A 19,867-nucleotide genomic window follows, 5' to 3' on the forward strand; every position below is an offset into this window, starting at 1 on the left:
GGAGGGCTGGCTCCGTAGCTGGGGCAGACGGACTGACGGCTGGGCGGCTGGCTGCACCCCCGGTGACACTGCAGAAGGGTAAGCCCACGACCCCCCGCCCAGTGCCGCGGGCACGCTGCCTCGCTCCCCCTCCCGGGCAGGGATGCATCTCCGCCAGCCTCCCGCAGAGACACACAGGCACTGGTGCGGTCCATCCCCTTGCGCTCTGCTTGGCTGAGCATCTGCCCTTCCCGCACCCTGGGAGAAGCCGTGCCCCGGCTGCCGCGCGGCGCAGGAAGGGTCTTGCAGCGCTCTGAGCTGCACGCAGCCGGCTGGGCGGTGCTGCCTCTTAGGATGCTCTAGCTGAGCACCAGCTCCAGCTGGAGGAGACTGCATGGGTGTGATTGCCACCGACCGGCTCGGCTGATTGCACTGCGGAACTCTGTGTGTGTGTCGGGGTGTATATATATTCTGCAGGGGATGAAAAGGGAGCTGTGGTTGGATTGTACAATTAAAGGACCTTGCAGGGATTCCTACCTTGGTATAATTGCTGCCCTGCATCGTGGAGTGGTGTCAAACCCCTTTCGGACATTCCTTCTGCTTGGAGCAGAGCTACAATCCAGTCTCCATGTGCTGAAAGCAACATGCTTAGTTCCCTGGGGTGTGTTAATGGTGGAGCGGTCGGTTTGGTACAGTGAACATTACAATGCCTTGTTTTTAAACTCCACCCCCAATCCCCTGCAAATACACTTTCACAGTATAATGTAATGCTTTAAAATTAGGGTGATTGATTTAAAGGATTGATTTAAAAAAAAAAGTTCAAATCAGGCTGCAGAATGTCTGTCCTTTAAAAATATAGACAGAATAAGTAATAATTTATTTTTAAAGGGTAATTTAAAAAATTAAAATATATTATATTCCTCCCTGCACCTATCCCAGGTACTAAGTGCATTACAAAACTTAGAGCAAACAGTGTTAAAATATGAAAACATGCTGAAGTTTTTTTTAACAAGAGAATATATCTGCCTCTCCTTGATGCTCATATTCCTATTATATGTAAAATGAGACTGATATACTGTCTTTAGATCTGGTCTCTTGGCTTGGACCAATTAAGAATACGTGTATTTCAAGATAGAACTCAGTAATGTGATATTGGTTTAATGATATTTCTAAGTGTTTGATGAAGGAATGTTTTCCTCTGCCTCGGACTATTCTCATCTTTATCTGTGACTCTCCTGTATTTCTGCTATCTCCTTTTAGAGATGTAGTGACCAGAAAAATGAACATGTGATTCAGGTTGGAGTGTACCATTAATTCAGATAATGGCATTATAATATTTTCAGTATTATTCTCCAACTATTTGCATCCTAACATGACATTTGTGTTTTTGATTGCTGCTGCACATTGACTAGAGGTCTTCATTGGTCTGTTCACAGTGATGCTCAGGTCTTTTTCTGAATTGTTACAGTTAATTAAAAAGCTAGTAAGGTATGTGCGAGTAGTTCAAATAATCCTTTTCACTGTGAATGACTTGCTTTTGCCAACATTAATTGCATCTGCTATCATGTTGCCCATTCACCTAGCTTGGCTAGGTCCCTCTGAACTTTCCCAGAGTCCTCTGCAAATGCTTCCACCTATTTGCTCAATTCCTCTTCCAGATCATCATTTTTAATTTTCAACATTTTACAGTTCCCAGCAAGCAAACTCTATGGACCTTTGCAAGTTGTTTTCAGAAATTGTAAACAAGTATGGAATCATTTATTTTCACCTGGTTCCATGTTTCACTGTATCTGGTGAAACATCCTGACTTGAGGTTGAGGTGGCTTGGCAGGGTCTTGGGCTGAAGGGCATCACGTAGCTACCCTCATCACATACAATTGCATATGCTGGGGCTGTGGTGGAGGTTTACTGGTACTCTTCATCCAGTACACACAGCATGCCTCCACCTGTGAAGCAGTGTGGTCATAGGTTCTGTTTAATGGTGGAGTTTGGTTCACCCATCTTTACTATAATTATTTCAGGTGGCAGCTGGATCCAGATGTCTGACAATTGTAATTATAAGGCAGGGGAATCTGGGGATAGCCATGGGCAAACAAGCAGCACTCTTTAGATAGCTATGGTCAGTGAGAGTGGAACAATAATTATAATATTATCATGATATATTTCTCACACTAACGTTACTAACCTGGACAAAAATCAATAGTCTTGTCTGTTCAAGGACCTCCCATCTCTGTTATAAAATTTAAAAGTACTTTGTATTTCAATGCAGAGCTCCTCATGATATTTATTGCTATAGTTATCAAGTTGTACACATCACAGATGGTTTCTATTAGCTGGTTAGCAGTCAAAAGGCACAAAACCACATACAGTAACTTCTTGCTTAATATTGTAGTTATGTTCCTGAAAAATGCTACTTTAAGGGAAACAATGTTAAGCGAAGTAATGTAAATAGGGGGGATTAGGTTCCAGGGAAGTTTTTTTGCCAGACAAAAGACTACATATATATGTATAGAGAGAGAGAGAGACATATAAACAGTGGAAGTTTTAAACAAACAGTGTAATACTGTACACAGCAATGATGATTGTGAAGCTTGACTGAGGTGGTGGAATCAGAGGGTGGGATATTTCCCAGGGGATGTCTTACTGCTTAATGATGAACTAGCACTCGGATGAGCCCTCAAGGGTTAACACGTTGTTAATTTGCCTTACACTCTACAAGGCATCAGGAATAGAGCGAGGACACACAGCATGGCAGAGAGAGACACAGGCACACACTGTGTGTGGGAGTGGGGGGAGAGAAAGCACTGTCCTTAGGATTTATGGGGCCCTAAGCACTATTATTAAAATGGTGCCCCTATGCCAGACAACAGCAGCCAGGGCTCACAGCATGGGGTTGGGGGGGGAGGGAGGGACGAGGCAGCAAGGATACCAAAACCACCTGGCTCGCCTCACGGTGGCAGAGAGTAACGGTTTCCCGCAGAGACCCCCATACCGTCTCCCTCATGCAGAATGTGTGGCACCAGTGCTTGCAGAAGGTACCTAATTAAAAGCTCTAAACTTGGGAATAAAAAATGTCAGTCACAGGTATTTTGATATACTCTGAAGTTTGTCAGAGATTTATTTGCAAAAATTTGCAATAAGAGCAAGTCATCTGTCCTGCTGAATACAACATTAAATATTATGGAATGCATAATGCAGCTCTTCTCCATTTTACATTTTCTTAACCAGTATTTCTAAGGAGATATTATATTTTAAATGTACTCTTTTTATATCTTACTAAGGTACTGATTTTGCTAGAGGGTTCTCTTAAAACTACTTCATCAAATAGTCAGACGTAAAGAAAGAGAAACTCATTCCGTTCCAGATATCTGGAAGGAAAGGGGTGCTGTCGTTTTAAGGACTCTCTTCAACAGGGGGGTGAAGGGAGAAAGAGATGGACAGAAAGGATAGGAGGACTTTGCAAGCAAGTTTTTTTGTACTATAGTAATTAAAATGAAAATGTGTGTTTTAGATAAGGGTGGTCTTTTGAAGGATTTATTTTAAAAACTATGTCTGAAGATCCAAGCATTTAAGGCTAAAGATGAATACTCAGATTGCATAGATTTTTAGATGCACAAGGATTTTTTAGAGATGTGATTTTGTAATCTTCTTCAATCTTCTAATGAAATATTTTTAAAGCAAATTTTAAACTAAGGTCCTGTAGACTAACATGTTCTGAGTAAATATTACAGTAATGCACAACTGCTTTTGTCAGTAAATTCAGAAACTGACAGTATATACCAGGGGTCAGTAACCTTTCAGAAGTGGTGTGCCAAGTCTTCATTTATTCAGTCTAATTTAAGTTTTCACGTGCCAGTAATACATTTCAACATTTTTATAAGGTCTCTTTCTATAAGTCTATAATATATAACGAAACTATTATTGTATATAAAGTAAATAAAGGATAAGGCTTTTAAAATGTTTAAGAAACTTCATTTAAAATTAAAATGCAGAACCCCCCCAGACCAGTGGCCAGGACCCGGGCAGCGTGAGTGCCACTGAAAATCAGCTCGTGTGCTGCCTAGGTTGGTATATACCTAGGGGATAGCAAATGCCTGTTAAATGGCTTCATTACTTGAATGGCTCTTTAACAGTTTCAGTGTTGTGCTAATACAGGGGTAGTCAAACTTTTTGGCCCGAGGGCCACATCTGGGTATGGAAATTGTATGTTGGGTCATGAATGCTCATGCAATTGGGGGTTGGGGTGTGGGAGGATGTGCGGGCTCTGGGGTGGGGACAGAAATGGGGAGTTCAGGGTAAGGGAGGGGGCTCTGGGCTGGAGCAGGGAGTTGGAGTGTTTGTGGGGGGGTGAGGGCGCCAGCTGGGGGTATGGGCTCTGGGGTGGGGCTGGGAATGAGGAATTGGGGCTGCAGGAGGGTGCTCCGGGCTGTGACTAAAGTGTTCAGAGGGCGGGAGGGGGATCAAGGCTGGGGCAGGGAGTTGGGGGTGAGGAGGGGGTCATGGGTGCAGGCTTCAGGCAGCGCTTACCTCAAGCAGCTCCCGGAAGCAGTGGCATGTCCAATCTTTCGCTCCTGTGCAGAGATGCAGCTGTGGGAGCCTGCAGGATGGGTCAAAAGAGGCATAGGAAGAGGTGGGCGGGTGGACACTAAGACCCGGGGTGCCCCAAATTTTCAGATGCCCTATGCAGCTGCGTCTGTCTAAGGGCAACCCTATGTGTTTGTGTGTGTCAGAGAGAGAGAGAGACGGGCATTTCCCCTTTAAGTACGTTGACCCCACTCTCAGTACTCTGCCTTATTAATTAGATCAGCAAGCAGAGACAGCAGCTGCAGCCAGGAAGCTCCCTCCTTCCTGAGCCCTGTTGCGTGGTGAGCCCTGAGCCCCGCTCTCTGTGGAGCTAAGATACAGGAGCGGGAGGAGGGGGGGACCCTGACATTAGCACCCCTTTTGTTCCCCTGCCTCCCCGCCCCAAGCAAGCAGGAGGCTCCCGGGAGCAGGGGGGGAGGGGCGGCTGAACTGTCCAAGGCAGAGGGCAGGAGCAGCACATGGCAATAGAGGGAGGACAGCTGAACTGTTGAGCAATTGATAGCCTGCTGAGTGGCTACACGGAGAGAACTTAGGGGGGCTGCTGGTCCACCCTGGTTCCAACTCCCCACCCCGTGCTCCAAGGGGCTGCTCTTCCTGCAAGCAGTGGAAAAAGAAGGCGGCTGCCAAACAACATTATAAGGGAGGATTGATTGTGCAACTTTAAACGAGCACGTTGTCTAATTGATCAGCAATGTAATAATGATCAGGATGAGGTTAAGTGAGGAGTTACTGTAATGAGAAAGGAAAGTGTAGAGGAGACAAAGTAACTTTTTTTTTCTGTTTTAGAAATGATCTGATAATTATCATTATCGATGATCACTTTTCTGCTGAAAAGAACGTATATTTATAGCCCAGCCTTTAGTTCAGGGTCTGTTCACCTTCTCAGATTGAGAAACATTTTGCTGAATGAGCAGCTTCATTGAAATTACTGAGGCTACTTAAGGAACAAGGTACTACTCAGTGAGAGGAAGGATAATCCAATGGGTAGAGTGTTCGCCTAGGACTTGGAAGACTTGTTCCCTGCTCTGCCACAGACTGCCGGTGTGACTGCAAAATAGAGATTATAGCACTTTTCTACATCAAAAATGTGAGACTAAATACATTGAAGAATATGAGGTGCTATTTAAGTGCTATGGTAATCAGGACCATGTAGGTGTGATAGATAGATAAGAGGAGCAGAATCTGTTTGTGAATTTTTTGATAATTCTTGTTTTAAAAGCTGCTAATATGTAATGTAGATGTTAGCCTTGCATTTGGGGTAAGTGTGATCACATATAATTCTTTTTACAACACAGTTAGAATTTGGGAGATTGGTAACTGGACAGCAGAGCTTTTCTTCTGCGGATCACAGGTACTTCCGTGATGTGTGTGGTATAAGAAACTGTCTAAAATAGACTAGAATAGTTTAAATCTAGTGCAGACTGGCAGTGCCTGAAAGCTCTTAGCATGTTATAGCTGGCGTTACCATGTTTGGTGGCCCATGTGAAACAAGGGGTGGCTTTAGTCCAGTTGCTATGGAACAGGCATTCATATCACAAAAGGCGCCATCACATGTGACACTGAGTCATTCCTGAGGGCTGTGCAAGCTTGATGGGATTAGTGACAGTTACTGCAGGACTCTATTTTTGTGTTTTAGGCTGTTCTGATTTCTCTGTGGGATTTGTAAGAGCCAGGCAGTACATAACAAGGTAGATGGGGTAAAGAGAGATACGCAGAATCCAAAGGATTTTTCTCCTCTTAGAACACTCACAACTACATTGCCTGCAGTAGTGCCACGGTGTTGCATGCATGGTTAGTATGGGAGGTACAGCAGGGCTGGTTTTTCCAGGGCACCCTGGAAGACAGGCCTTTGGTCCTCCAGCAGGGTTTCTGTGAAAGTAAGAACCTGGACGTGAAACTGACTCCATAACTAGTCCTAGCCTAAACCCAAAGGGCTTTCAGTAGGGGAGCAGATTATCATGGAGAATGACACGGGTTTTCCAAATTCTTTCCCTTTCAATAGTTGATTGGTGCTGCATGACCCCAACCACTCTGGGCTGAAGGGAGTGAAGAGTAGCAAGTGCATGCGCCGTCCGGAGGAGGGAGTGGTGCGCTCCAGCAGGCCGGGATAGCATGAGTTCATCATCACCTTCAGTTTCCGCAGGGAAGTGTTTGCAGCCACTGCCGTGAGTCTGTTGTGTCTCCTCGCTCCTGCCTCCATCTGTGCTGCCTTGTAAAGTGTGAGGCTACATTAACAACAACGTGTGAACTCTTGAGGGTTCAGCCAAGTGCTAGTTCATCATTTAGCAGTAAGGCATTCCCTGAGAAATATCCCACCTGATATCAATGCTGTTGCTTTAGGAGAAGTTCATGAGTATCCTCTGATTAGTGACTGCAGGGAGATTTGGGGACAGGAGAGCTCCTGCTAACGTGCGTGAGCAAGAAACAGAAGGGGTTCAAGGAGCTGACACAGGACATTGTTCCAGTGACCCTGTGCAAGTCTGTTTTAAATATAATGGTGGAGTGCTCGTTGTGATTGTATCGTACAGTATCACCCACCATCATGAGTCAAAAACGCCGAGCAAGTCATAGTGGAGTGCTTAGTAGTAGCGGTACCACTAGCAGTAAGAAAACCAGGAAAACCATTAGTTTGGATACTAAATTAGACGTTTTAAGGCATTTTGATGCAGGTGAGCGTGCGGTAGACATTGGCATCACTCTAGGTCTTACCCCAACCACTGTGAGAACAATTCGGAGTAATGCCGACAAGATCAGGGCTAGTGCTCGGTGTGTAACACCGCTTAGTGCTACTAAAATAAGTCGATCAAGAAGTAGTTTGATGGAAAACATGGAACGTCTTCTCTCAGTGTGGATAGAGGATCAAAACCAGCGGAACATACATCTAAGTATGCCTATGATACAAGCTAAAGCAAAAAGCTTGTATGACAAATTAAAGAGAGACCAAGGTGAAGGATCACAGACAGAGATGTTTATGGCAAGTCGGGGATGGTTTGATCGGTTCAAGAGACGCTTCCACCTGCACAACATGAAGATGTCCGGTGAGGTGGTTAGTGCTGATACCGCAGCAGCTAAAAAATTCCCCGAGTATCTCAAGAAAATAATTGAGGAAGGCGGCTATTCACCTAAGCAAGTCTTCAATGTCAATGAAACAAGTCTCTACTGGAAGAGGATGCCTGAACGGACTTACATTTCCCGAGACAAGAAGACAGCACCTGGATTTAAAGCAGCTAAAGACCGCCTAACCTTGCTTCTAGGTGGTAATGCTGCCGGAGACATGAAGATGAAACCGCTGACAGTGTACCAATTCAAAACACCACGAGCTCTCAAGGGATATTCAAAGGAAAACCTTCCAGTCATTTGGAGATCCAATAAGAAGGCATGGATAACTGGAGCTATTTTTTCAGAGTGGCTGACTTTTTATGCCATCCCTGCATGGAAGGAATACTGTGCCAATGAAAATCTTGATTTCAAGATTTTATTACTTATTGATAATGCACCAGCTCATCCAATCAACCTGGACGACCTGTGCGAAAACGTCAAAGTTGTCTTTCTGCCACCTAATACCACATCACTCATCCAGCCCATGGACCAAGGAGCCATTGCTGCATTTAAGGCGTATTACTTACGCTGTACTTTCGACCAGCTCATCAGAGGCACTGATGGAGAAGGCAAACCTACGATTCGGCAATTTTGGCGTGACTACAACATCCTCAAGTGCATCAATAACATCGGTGAGTCCTGGGCTGAAGTTACTCGGGCATGCATGAATGGTGTGTGGGGGAAGTTGTGGCCTGAATGTGTCAATGATGTAAAAGGATTTAAAGATGTTGTTCCCACTATGAAGAAAGATATTCTCGGCTTGGCCAAGAAAGCGGGTTTTGATAAGGTGGAAGAAGCCGACGTTACACAACTTTTGCAGTCACACGGAGAAGAGCTAACCAATGAAGACCTGATGCAACTAGACATGATGAGAGCAATGGAAGACGAGGGCCAAGAAGTAAAAGAAGAACCAACCCATCGAAATTTGACTGCCAAACGTCTTTCTGAAGCTTTCCAAATGATTGAAGCTGGCTTGCAGATCCTTAGTGATGACGATCCTGACAGGGAACGCAGCTCCAAAGTGATTAGGGGAGTTGGTCATCTAATGACTCGCTATAAAGAAATTTACCAAGAAAAAAAAAGGAAAGCAAAACAACCATCTCTAGATATGTTTTATCGAGTTGTGACAGTTAAGGAAGAACAGGAAGAGGAGCAGCTGGGCAATCCACCCTCTTTCACCTCTGACTCCACCACCTCAACCAAGCTTAACAATCATCATTGCTGAGTACAGTATTAAATTGTTTGTTTAAAATTGTTTAAAACTTATACTATACATGTATATAATGTCTTTTGTCTGGCGAATTCTTTTTTCTGGAACCTAACCCCCCAATTTACACTAATTTTTATGGGGAAATTGGATTCGCTTAACATTGTTTTGCTTAAAGTCGCATTTTTTAAGAACATAACTACAACATTAAGCAAAGAGTTACTGTGTAATCATATGAGTACCATCCCTGGCTGAATACAATATTAAATATTATGGAATACATGATGCAGTTCTTCCCTGTTTTACATTTTCTTAACTGGTGTTTCTAAGGTGATTTTATTTTTAAATGTACTCTTAAGCCTTCATAAAGTAATCATTCCAGATTACTACGTATTTAACTCATTGAAACAAAGACATTATTTTAAATTAATCAGTCACAGAGGTTTAGTGTGTTCATAACAATATTCATTGCTTTTAGAAAAAGGGAACACTAATTTATTTTGTGTGATCTCCATAACAATAAATAGAAATGTTTATGAAGTTTCACCAACTTTAAAATATATGTTTCCAAAGATTTTAGGCATAACAAAGGATTTTATATCTTACTAAGGTACTGATTTTGCTAGAGGGTTCTCTTATAACTACTTCATCAACTAGTCAGAAGTAAAGAAAGGGAAACTCATTCCGTTCCAGATATCTGGAAGGAAAGGGGTGCTGTCCTTTTAAGGGCTCTCTTCAACAGGGGGGTGAAGGAAGAAAGGGATGGACAGAAAGGACAGGAAGACTTTGCAAGCAAGTTTTTTTTGTACTATAGTAATTAAAATGAAAATGTGTGTTTTAGATAAGGGTGGTCTTTTGAAGGATTTATTTTAAAAACTGTCTGAAGATCCAAGCATTTAAGGCTAAAGATGAATACTCAGATTGTGCATCTAAAAATCTATGCAAGGATTTTTTAGAGATGTGATTTTATAATCTTCAAATGAAATATTTTTAAAGCAAATTTTAAACTAAGGTCCTGTAGACTAACATGTCCTGAGTAAATATTACAGTTATGCACAACTGTTTTTGTCAGTAAATTCAGAAAATGACAGTATATACCTAGGAGTTGGCAAATGCCTGTTAAATGGCTTCATTATTTCAATGGCTCTTTAACTTAAATGGCTCTTCAACAGTTTCAATGTTGTGCTAACACAGGGGTGGGCAAACTTTTTGGCCCAAGGGCCACATCTGGGTATGGAAATTGTATGGTGGGTCATGAATGCTCATGCAATTGGGGGTTGGGGTGCGGGAGGAGGTGCAGGCTCTGGCCGGGGGTGCAGGCTCTGGGGTGGGGCCAGAAATGAGGAGTTCAGGGTGAGGGAGGAGGCTCTGGCCGGAGCAGGGGGTTGGAGTGTGTGGGGGGGTGAGGGGTCCAGCTGGGGGTATGGGCTCTGGGGTGGGCCTGGGAATGAGGGGTTGGAGGTTCAGGAGAGTGCTGCGGGCTGGGACCAAGGAGTTCAGAGGGCGGGAGGGGGATCAGGGCTGGGGCAGGGAGTTGGAGGTGTGGAGGGGGTCATGGGTGCAGGATTCAGGCAGCGTTTACCTCAAGTAGCTCCTGGAAGCAGAGGCATGTCCCTCCTCCAGCTTCTGGCTCCTCCTCGGCGTGCTGCCCCAGCAGCAGGCACCACTCCTGCAGCTCCCATTGGCCGTGGTTCCAGTGGGAGCTGCAGGGGCGGCACTCAGGATTGGGGTAGCATGCAGACTCTCCTGGCTGCCCTTACATGTAGGAGCCAGAGTGGGAACATGCCACTTCTTCCTGGGGCTGCGCAGAGCCACAGCACGCAAGGAGCGGGGCAAGCTCCTGGCTGGAGTGCCGGAGCAGGGCAAGCCCCAGACCCTGCTCCCTGGCAGAAGCTCAAGGGCCAGATTAAAACATCTGAAGAGCCAGATGCGGCACCTCAGCTGTAGTTTGCCCACCGCTGTGCTAATAGGTCTGGCAGGTTGGATGGCTTTTTCACTTTTAAGTTACTAGATTCCCTCTGGAGGAAGACTCACCAGGCTGCAGCAGCTAGCTGTGGGAGCCTGCAGGAAGGATCAGATCAGGGATAGGAAGAGGTGGATGTGTGGACACTAAGACCCAGGGGTGCCCCAAATTTTCCTATGCAGCTGTGTATGCCTAAGGACTGACCTGTGTGTGTGTGTGTGTGAGAGAGAGAGGGAGACAGAGACACACACCATGTGTGTGTCAGAGAGAGAGAGAGACGTGCATTGCCCCTTTAAGTACGCTGACCCCACTCTAAGTGCATTGCCTTTTTTAAGTAGATCAGCAAGTTGAGAGAGCGGCTGCTGCCAGGAAGGTCCCTCCCTCCTGAGCCGTGCTTGTCCCCCACTCTCTGTGGAGCTAAGGTACAGGAGCGGGAGGAGGGGGAGACCCTGACATTAGCACCCCTCTTCTTCCTCCCCCACCGCCCAAGCAAGCAGGAGGCTCCGGGGAGCAGCTCCAAGGCAGAGGGCAGGAGCAGCACACGGCAGTGGGGGGAGGGGCAGCTGAACTGCCAAGCAATTGATAGCCTGCTGGGCGGCTGTGCAGAGGGAATTTAGGGGGGTTGATCGGGGGGGCGGGGGCTACTGGTCCATCCTGGTTCCTAGCCCCTACCAGCTAGCTCCAACAGGCTGCTCTTCCTGCAAGCAGTGGAAAAAGGCGGCCGCTACCAAACAACGTTATAAAGGAGGATTGATTGTGCAACTTTAAACGAGCATGTTGTCTAACTGATCAGCAATGTAATAATGATCAGGATGAGGTTAAGTGAGGAGTTACTGTAATGAGAAAGGAAAGTGTAGAGGAGACAAAGTAACTTTTTTTTTCTGTTTTAGAAATGATCTGATAATTATCATTATCGATGATCACTTTTCTGCTGAAAAGAACGTATATTTATAGCCCAGCCTTTAGTTCAGGGTCTGTTCACCTTCTCAGATTGAGAAACATTTTGCTGAATGAGCAGCTCCATTGAAATTACTGAGGCTACTTAAGGAATAAGGTACTACTCAATGAGAGGAAGGATAATCCAATGGGTAGGGTGTTCGCCTAGGGATGTGGAAGACTTGTTCCCTGCTCTGCCACAAACTGCTGGGGTAACTGCAAAATAGAGATTATAGCACTTTTCTACATCAAAAATGTGAGACTAAATACATTGAAGAATATGAGGTGCTATTTAAGTGCTATGGTAATCAGGACCATGTAGGTGTGATAGATAGATAAGAGGAGCAGAATCTGTTTGTGAATTTTTTGATAATTCTTGTTTTAAAAGCTGCTAATATGTAATGTAGATGTTAGCCTTGCATTTGGGGTAAGTGTGATCACATATAATTCTTTTTACAACACAGTTAGAATTTGGGAGATTGGTAACTGGACAGCAGAGCTTTTCTTCTGCGGATCACAGGTACTTCCGTGATGTGTGTGGTATAAGAAACTGTCTAAAATAGACTAGAATAGTTTAAATCTAGTGCAGACTGGCAGTGCCTGAAAGCTCTTAGCATGTTATAGCTGGCGTTACCATGTTTGGTGGCCCATGTGAAACAAGGGGTGGCTTTAGTCCAGTTGCTATGGAACAGGCATTCATATCACAAAAGGCGCCATCACATGTGACACTGAGTCATTCCTGAGGGCTGTGCAAGCTTGATGGGATTAGTGACAGTTACTGCAGGACTCTATTTTTGTGTTTTAGGCTGTTCTGATTTCTCTGTGGGATTTGTAAGAGCCAGGCAGTACATAACAAGGTAGATGGGGTAAAGAGAGATACGCAGAATCCAAAGGATTTTTCTCCTCTTAGAACACTCACAACTACATTGCCTGCAGTAGTGCCACGGTGTTGCATGCATGGTTAGTATGGGAGGTACAGCAGGGCTGGTTTTTCCAGGGCACCCTGGAAGACAGGCCTTTGGTCCTCCAGCAGGGTTTCTGTGAAAGTAAGAACCTGGACGTGAAACTGACTCCATAACTAGTCCTAGCCTAAACCCAAAGGGCTTTCAGTAGGGGAGCAGATTATCATGGAGAATGACACGGGTTTTCCAAATTCTTTCCCTTTCAATAGTTGATTGGTGCTGCATGACCCCAACCACTCTGGGCTGAAGGGAGTGAAGAGTAGCAAGTGCATGCGCCGTCCGGAGGAGGGAGTGGTGCGCTCCAGCAGGCCGGGATAGCATGAGTTCATCATCACCTTCAGTTTCCGCAGGGAAGTGTTTGCAGCCACTGCCGTGAGTCTGTTGTGTCTCCTCGCTCCTGCCTCCATCTGTGCTGCCTTGTAAAGTGTGAGGCTACATTAACAACAACGTGTGAACTCTTGAGGGTTCAGCCAAGTGCTAGTTCATCATTTAGCAGTAAGGCATTCCCTGAGAAATATCCCACCTGATATCAATGCTGTTGCTTTAGGAGAAGTTCATGAGTATCCTCTGATTAGTGACTGCAGGGAGATTTGGGGACAGGAGAGCTCCTGCTAACGTGCGTGAGCAAGAAACAGAAGGGGTTCAAGGAGCTGACACAGGACATTGTTCCAGTGACCCTGTGCAAGTCTGTTTTAAATATAATGGTGGAGTGCTCGTTGTGATTGTATCGTACAGTATCACCCACCATCATGAGTCAAAAACGCCGAGCAAGTCATAGTGGAGTGCTTAGTAGTAGCGGTACCACTAGCAGTAAGAAAACCAGGAAAACCATTAGTTTGGATACTAAATTAGACGTTTTAAGGCATTTTGATGCAGGTGAGCGTGCGGTAGACATTGGCATCACTCTAGGTCTTACCCCAACCACTGTGAGAACAATTCGGAGTAATGCCGACAAGATCAGGGCTAGTGCTCGGTGTGTAACACCGCTTAGTGCTACTAAAATAAGTCGATCAAGAAGTAGTTTGATGGAAAACATGGAACGTCTTCTCTCAGTGTGGATAGAGGATCAAAACCAGCGGAACATACATCTAAGTATGCCTATGATACAAGCTAAAGCAAAAAGCTTGTATGACAAATTAAAGAGAGACCAAGGTGAAGGATCACAGACAGAGATGTTTATGGCAAGTCGGGGATGGTTTGATCGGTTCAAGAGACGCTTCCACCTGCACAACATGAAGATGTCCGGTGAGGTGGTTAGTGCTGATACCGCAGCAGCTAAAAAATTCCCCGAGTATCTCAAGAAAATAATTGAGGAAGGCGGCTATTCACCTAAGCAAGTCTTCAATGTCAATGAAACAAGTCTCTACTGGAAGAGGATGCCTGAACGGACTTACATTTCCCGAGACAAGAAGACAGCACCTGGATTTAAAGCAGCTAAAGACCGCCTAACCTTGCTTCTAGGTGGTAATGCTGCCGGAGACATGAAGATGAAACCGCTGACAGTGTACCAATTCAAAACACCACGAGCTCTCAAGGGATATTCAAAGGAAAACCTTCCAGTCATTTGGAGATCCAATAAGAAGGCATGGATAACTGGAGCTATTTTTTCAGAGTGGCTGACTTTTTATGCCATCCCTGCATGGAAGGAATACTGTGCCAATGAAAATCTTGATTTCAAGATTTTATTACTTATTGATAATGCACCAGCTCATCCAATCAACCTGGACGACCTGTGCGAAAACGTCAAAGTTGTCTTTCTGCCACCTAATACCACATCACTCATCCAGCCCATGGACCAAGGAGCCATTGCTGCATTTAAGGCGTATTACTTACGCTGTACTTTCGACCAGCTCATCAGAGGCACTGATGGAGAAGGCAAACCTACGATTCGGCAATTTTGGCGTGACTACAACATCCTCAAGTGCATCAATAACATCGGTGAGTCCTGGGCTGAAGTTACTCGGGCATGCATGAATGGTGTGTGGGGGAAGTTGTGGCCTGAATGTGTCAATGATGTAAAAGGATTTAAAGATGTTGTTCCCACTATGAAGAAAGATATTCTCGGCTTGGCCAAGAAAGCGGGTTTTGATAAGGTGGAAGAAGCCGACGTTACACAACTTTTGCAGTCACACGGAGAAGAGCTAACCAATGAAGACCTGATGCAACTAGACATGATGAGAGCAATGGAAGACGAGGGCCAAGAAGTAAAAGAAGAACCAACCCATCGAAATTTGACTGCCAAACGTCTTTCTGAAGCTTTCCAAATGATTGAAGCTGGCTTGCAGATCCTTAGTGATGACGATCCTGACAGGGAACGCAGCTCCAAAGTGATTAGGGGAGTTGGTCATCTAATGACTTGCTATAAAGAAATTTACCAAGAAGAAAAAAGGAAAGTAAAACAACCATCTCTAGATATGTTTTATCGAGTTGTGACAGTTAAGGAAGAACAGGAAGAGGAGCAGCTGGACGATCCACCCTCTTCCACCTCTGACTCCACCACCTCAACCAAGCTTAACAATCATCATTTCTGAGTACAGTATTAAATTGTTTAAACTTATACCTGCATTAAATTGTTTGTTTAAAATTGTTTAAAACTTATACTGTACATGTATATAATGTCTTTTGTCTGGCAAAAACAATTTCCCTGGAACCTAACCCTCCCATTTACATTAATTTTTATGGAGAAATTGGATTTGCTTAACATTGTTTTGCTTAGAATCGCATTTTTCAAGAACATAACTGCATTAAGCAAGGAGTTACTGTATAATCATATGATTACCATCCCCACCTTTTAAATTGGATTCCATACTATTAGCTTTGGGTCTATAAGTAGTGCTATGCCCTTTTTCTGATGTTGATCACCCTGTTGGTTTTTTGTGTGTGAGAGATTTGCTTTCGTAGATTCTATCCAGTTTGTTTCCTTTGATCTAATTATTGTATAAAATAAGCCTATTTAAAACTCATTATTATAATTGAATTGTTTCATTTTACAGTATCCAATAATATATTAGGTGCCTCACAATACAGAGGAGACATGGTCCCTGACGGGAAAAGTTTAGAATTTAATACAAGAGTTTACAGTCACTCAAGACTCATTCTTCCAAGACTGAGAGAAAGTGTCTTTAACTAGACTGCATAAGAATATTACTCCTATACACATTTTACATCTGCTGTGTTATCAGGGCCGACTCCAGGGTTTTTGCCGCCCCAAGCAGCAAAAAGAAAAAAAAAAAATGCGATCGCGATCTGCGGCACTACTTCTGCTTCTTCAGTCTTCCGTGGCAATTCGGCAGCTGGTCCTTCGCTCCGAGAGGGATTGAGGGACCCACTGCCGAAGAGCCAGACGTGCCGCCCCTCTCCGTTGGCTGCCCCAAGCACCTGCTTGCTGGGCTGGTGCCTGGAGCCGGCCCTGTGTGTTATAACCCCTTCATACTATGGCATGTCCCCAAAGGACCTGCTGTGTTATAATCCTTACAAGCTAGTGAAGAGGGTCCTCAACAATAAGCAGTTTCTAGTTTCTGATGGTGCTACAACATTGTCAAAAGTGTTAAAACAGAAACTATTAAGCTCAAAAACCATAATTTCTCCAAATTCCTGTAGCGATAAGGTTCTTACTGTGCAGACGGTGTGAATCATAGAATCGAAGCACTGGAAGGGACCTCGAAAGGTCATCTAGTCCAGTCTCCAGTACGTCTCTCGGCCTGCGCTGCTTCCCGCAGCTCCCATTGGCCTGGAGTAGCGAACCGTGGCCAGTGGGGGCCGCGATCAGCCAGACTTGCAGATGCGGTAGGTAAACAAATTGGCCCGGCCTTCCAGGGGCTTTCCCTAAACAAGCAGCGTCCCAAGTTTGGGAAACACTGATCTAAATCATTGATGAAGATATTGAACAGAACCAGACCCAGAACTGAGCTCTGCGGGACCCCACTTGATATGCCCTTCCAGCTTGACTGCGAGCCACTGATAACTACTCTGTGGCAACAGTTTTCCCAGCATGCTAAAATCCCCCAGTTTTGCTACTGTTCTATAAACTAAGAACAAAACTACATACAGTGTGAAACACTGCTTTGGGAGAAGGACACGTGCACTTTAAAGGAAATAATTCAACAGGATTTTTCAATTTAGTAGGAAAAAAATGTTGATTTTTATGCTAAAACCTGAGAAAATTTTCATTCATTTTACAAATTTCTGAAAACACATGCTTAAAAATGAAAAAACTGCTTCACACCAACTACAGCAGCACCAAATAGTCTGTCCCAAGGACCAGAACACTAATATATTTTAAACTATTCCAGTAATATTAGTGAATGTTTCTCTTATGAATGCTGAGATATTTGAAAAAGTAGAAACATTCCTTACTTTCTCTGAATACCCTCAGACAGCTGAACAAAAGAGTATATTAAACAACAGGTGGAACAAATCAGTTACTTAGATACTGGATCCAATGAATGGGGTTGGGTCCATTATGATTAATAGCAGTATTCTTGTAACACAAATAGATGTGCAGTAAAACTGGGACGATTGTTCCACAGTTATCCAGCAAATGGAATTCTCCAAATTATACAGTTAATCTGGTACCAGACAGATTGTCTTTCTGATCTCCAAGAACAGCTCTGAAAATCAGGTTGTTGAAAACCACATGTATTGAGGAATTCTAATTTGACATTTGCTTTTTCCAAATAAAGTTCCTTATTTTGATCATTTTTAAATGTAAACACAAAAAGCAGGATTGAGATTAGTTTTACAACCATGAGCATAAGGGAGCTACACATAAGAGATCACTTTCAGCAGTACAAAGTTGTGCCTTGGTTTTGAACCTGAAATATTTCAGACACCTCAGGAGAGTCAAAATGGAACCATTTGGCCCAGCCTTTCACAGACGTATATTACTGACGTACAGGGAAGTGTTAAAAGGACCTACACCTTTTTTTCTCTGTATGATCAAAAATGACTTTAATTACAAATCCTGCCACAACAGTAAAAAGCATGGAGGAAGAAACTGAAAGAGAACTCTGTGGTTACAACATAATACATTAAGTGAATGAATAATCCAGTGTTATACATAATAATACACTAACTTTGTCAGCCCTACATTCTTTTCTGAGGGCAGTAGGGATTGATCCTTCAGGATCCTCTTTGATTTTCTCTTCTGTTTGCTTCCAGGTCTGCAGAAACCTTCCTGGGAATCTGCAAATTAAGGAAACTATATTGATACTTTCCTCTGGCTCTTCCAGTGTGATTTCTCTTATTTTGCCCCTCCTTTCTGACTCAAGTCATTCCATTAATGGGAACAGGCCTACTTAATGTGTAAAAAACTAAGCAACTATGTAAGGATTTGCAGGAGGATCTGGCTCTTAGAACGCAAGTCCCTCAGGACAGAACTGCCTTTTTATTTGTCTTGCACAGCATGAGCACAGTGTTGACACTGAACAAATGATAAATAATGTAACCTATTTTTTCACCAGACTAGTTTTTCCTCAGTCTCTAAACTGATTTATCAGGTATTTCTTTAAAATGTTTATTCCCTTAACACGTGTTCATTGAAGAGAGCTTCTCTGTGCTGCTATAAAATAACTGACTTCTGTTTCTGATAGCTAGCTTTTAGTAAACGGATGTGTCCCTTTGCTCAATGGCTACACTTATAGGGGGAAAAAAATCTCAGCTAGTGCCTTCCCTATCTGAAAATTCAGGTGGATGTTTTAGAGTTCAAGCATAACCAGCTGAGGTTACATACCTCCTGCATCAATCTCTCAATTCAAAGCAAGTGCTGAAAGTTATCAAGATGTGTATACACATGGCTTTCCCCCCCATTACAGACAAATTATAACTAATATGCATTAACACAGTCTCTGGGCTTGCAAGTCCAGGGCTGTGAAGCATTGCTTTTTTATTTGACTAATTTATTACAAACTAACTTGTTAGGTATTTGATTGTTAGTAAGAATTTAAATCCTAGCACTGTAGCAACAAGGTAACATTTCATGTCAAAAATAAAGGGTTCTTGTTTTTGTCTCTGAATTATGTCATGACAATTTCCATTGATATGTTTAAAACCTGTTTGACAGAAACTATTTCTCTTTAAATAGAGGTTTTTTCCCCCTCAGGGCAAGTTTAGTGTTAGCTTACATTATCTTCCTAGCAACTGTTTTAGTCCTAATATCTACCTAATGCCTGCATCTGTAATGCAGATATTTATGGTCGCTCGGGTCTACAGACTACTGGGGCCATTGTCCGCAGGTAGCACCTTACACTTTTTGGACATGTCACAAGGATGCAACAAGACGTTTCAGCAAACGCCATTCTCCGCGTGGCTTGTAACATCCAGGATAAAATTCCACCAACCAGGGGATAGAGGCGGCTTAGAGGCAGACCCCTTATTACATGAGTTCATAAAGTCTGTTCCCATGTTGGACTCTCAGGCCATCAAGCCTTTGCGGTTGTGCAGGAACGGACCAAATGGCGAACGATTGCTACGGCTGACTGTCTGGCTAAGCGTTGAAGAAAGAGAGAGAGAATGCCTGGTAGAACTTGGAGAGTTATTTTGTGGTAATATTAGACTAGGACTGGATTTTTAGGCTGAACATTCAGAGGTCAAATACTCTATTCCAAAGTCATGCAGCTGCCTTGTATCCTGGTAATGCATCTGTTACTTTACAATTTACATGACAATTAGTTTCTTTATGTCAGGCTTGACAGCTCCCATTAAAGTCAAATGAAAGACATCCATTTACTTTAATGAGAGTTGGATCAGGGCCTTGATAAAGAAACTAGCCGTCATGTAAATTGCAAAGGTATCCATGTGAGTCTCTAGCTATTTATAGAAATCAAATTCAAACGTTCTTTGGTCTGGATAAGATGAAAGACATTAGGGAATAAAAGAAGGAAGATGAAACATCAATGGATCCTCTCCCTTTGATGTAGAAGAGGTTTCCCATAAAATCATATAATAATTTAGATTTTAAATTGTTTTAAATAATATTAAATTTATTCATAACTATTTGAGACATGAAAGTATCTACTGGAAACAAAGTAGTTTTCTTTACTATGTCTGATCAATTTATAGTCTGCTGTAGGTTGTGATGATAAATTATACGGATTGCAGTTGTTTCCTTGTTACAAATTATGATGAATAATTATGCAT

The 19,867-nt window shown here is 43.5% G+C and overlaps 1 protein-coding gene across 7 annotated transcripts in view; it reads left to right on the forward strand.

Annotated features, from left to right (window-relative positions):
• The window catches only part of LOC116823789 (tropomodulin-2), a 70,657-nt gene continuing 50,790 nt past the window's right edge, over positions 1–19,867 (forward strand). For 2 of the 7 annotated variants that reach the window (XM_075069643.1, XM_075069644.1), the window contains exon 1: positions 11,179–11,254. Coding sequence is in view for 2 of the 7 variants with exons in the window: in XM_032778622.2 (XP_032634513.1) it covers positions 13,480–15,261 (1,782 nt within the window). In the remaining 5 variants the exon portion in view is untranslated. Of the gene's footprint in view, positions 79–11,152; positions 11,255–12,232; positions 12,289–12,939; positions 15,694–19,867 lie in introns of those variants that run through there. The other 5 variants (XM_075069642.1, XM_032778621.2, XM_032778622.2 and 2 more) reach the window with 5 other exon arrangements.

The sequence above is a fragment of the Chelonoidis abingdonii genome, chromosome 9, assembly GCF_003597395.2.
Source record: "Chelonoidis abingdonii isolate Lonesome George chromosome 9, CheloAbing_2.0, whole genome shotgun sequence".
Lineage (NCBI taxonomy): Eukaryota > Metazoa > Chordata > Testudines > Testudinidae > Chelonoidis > Chelonoidis abingdonii.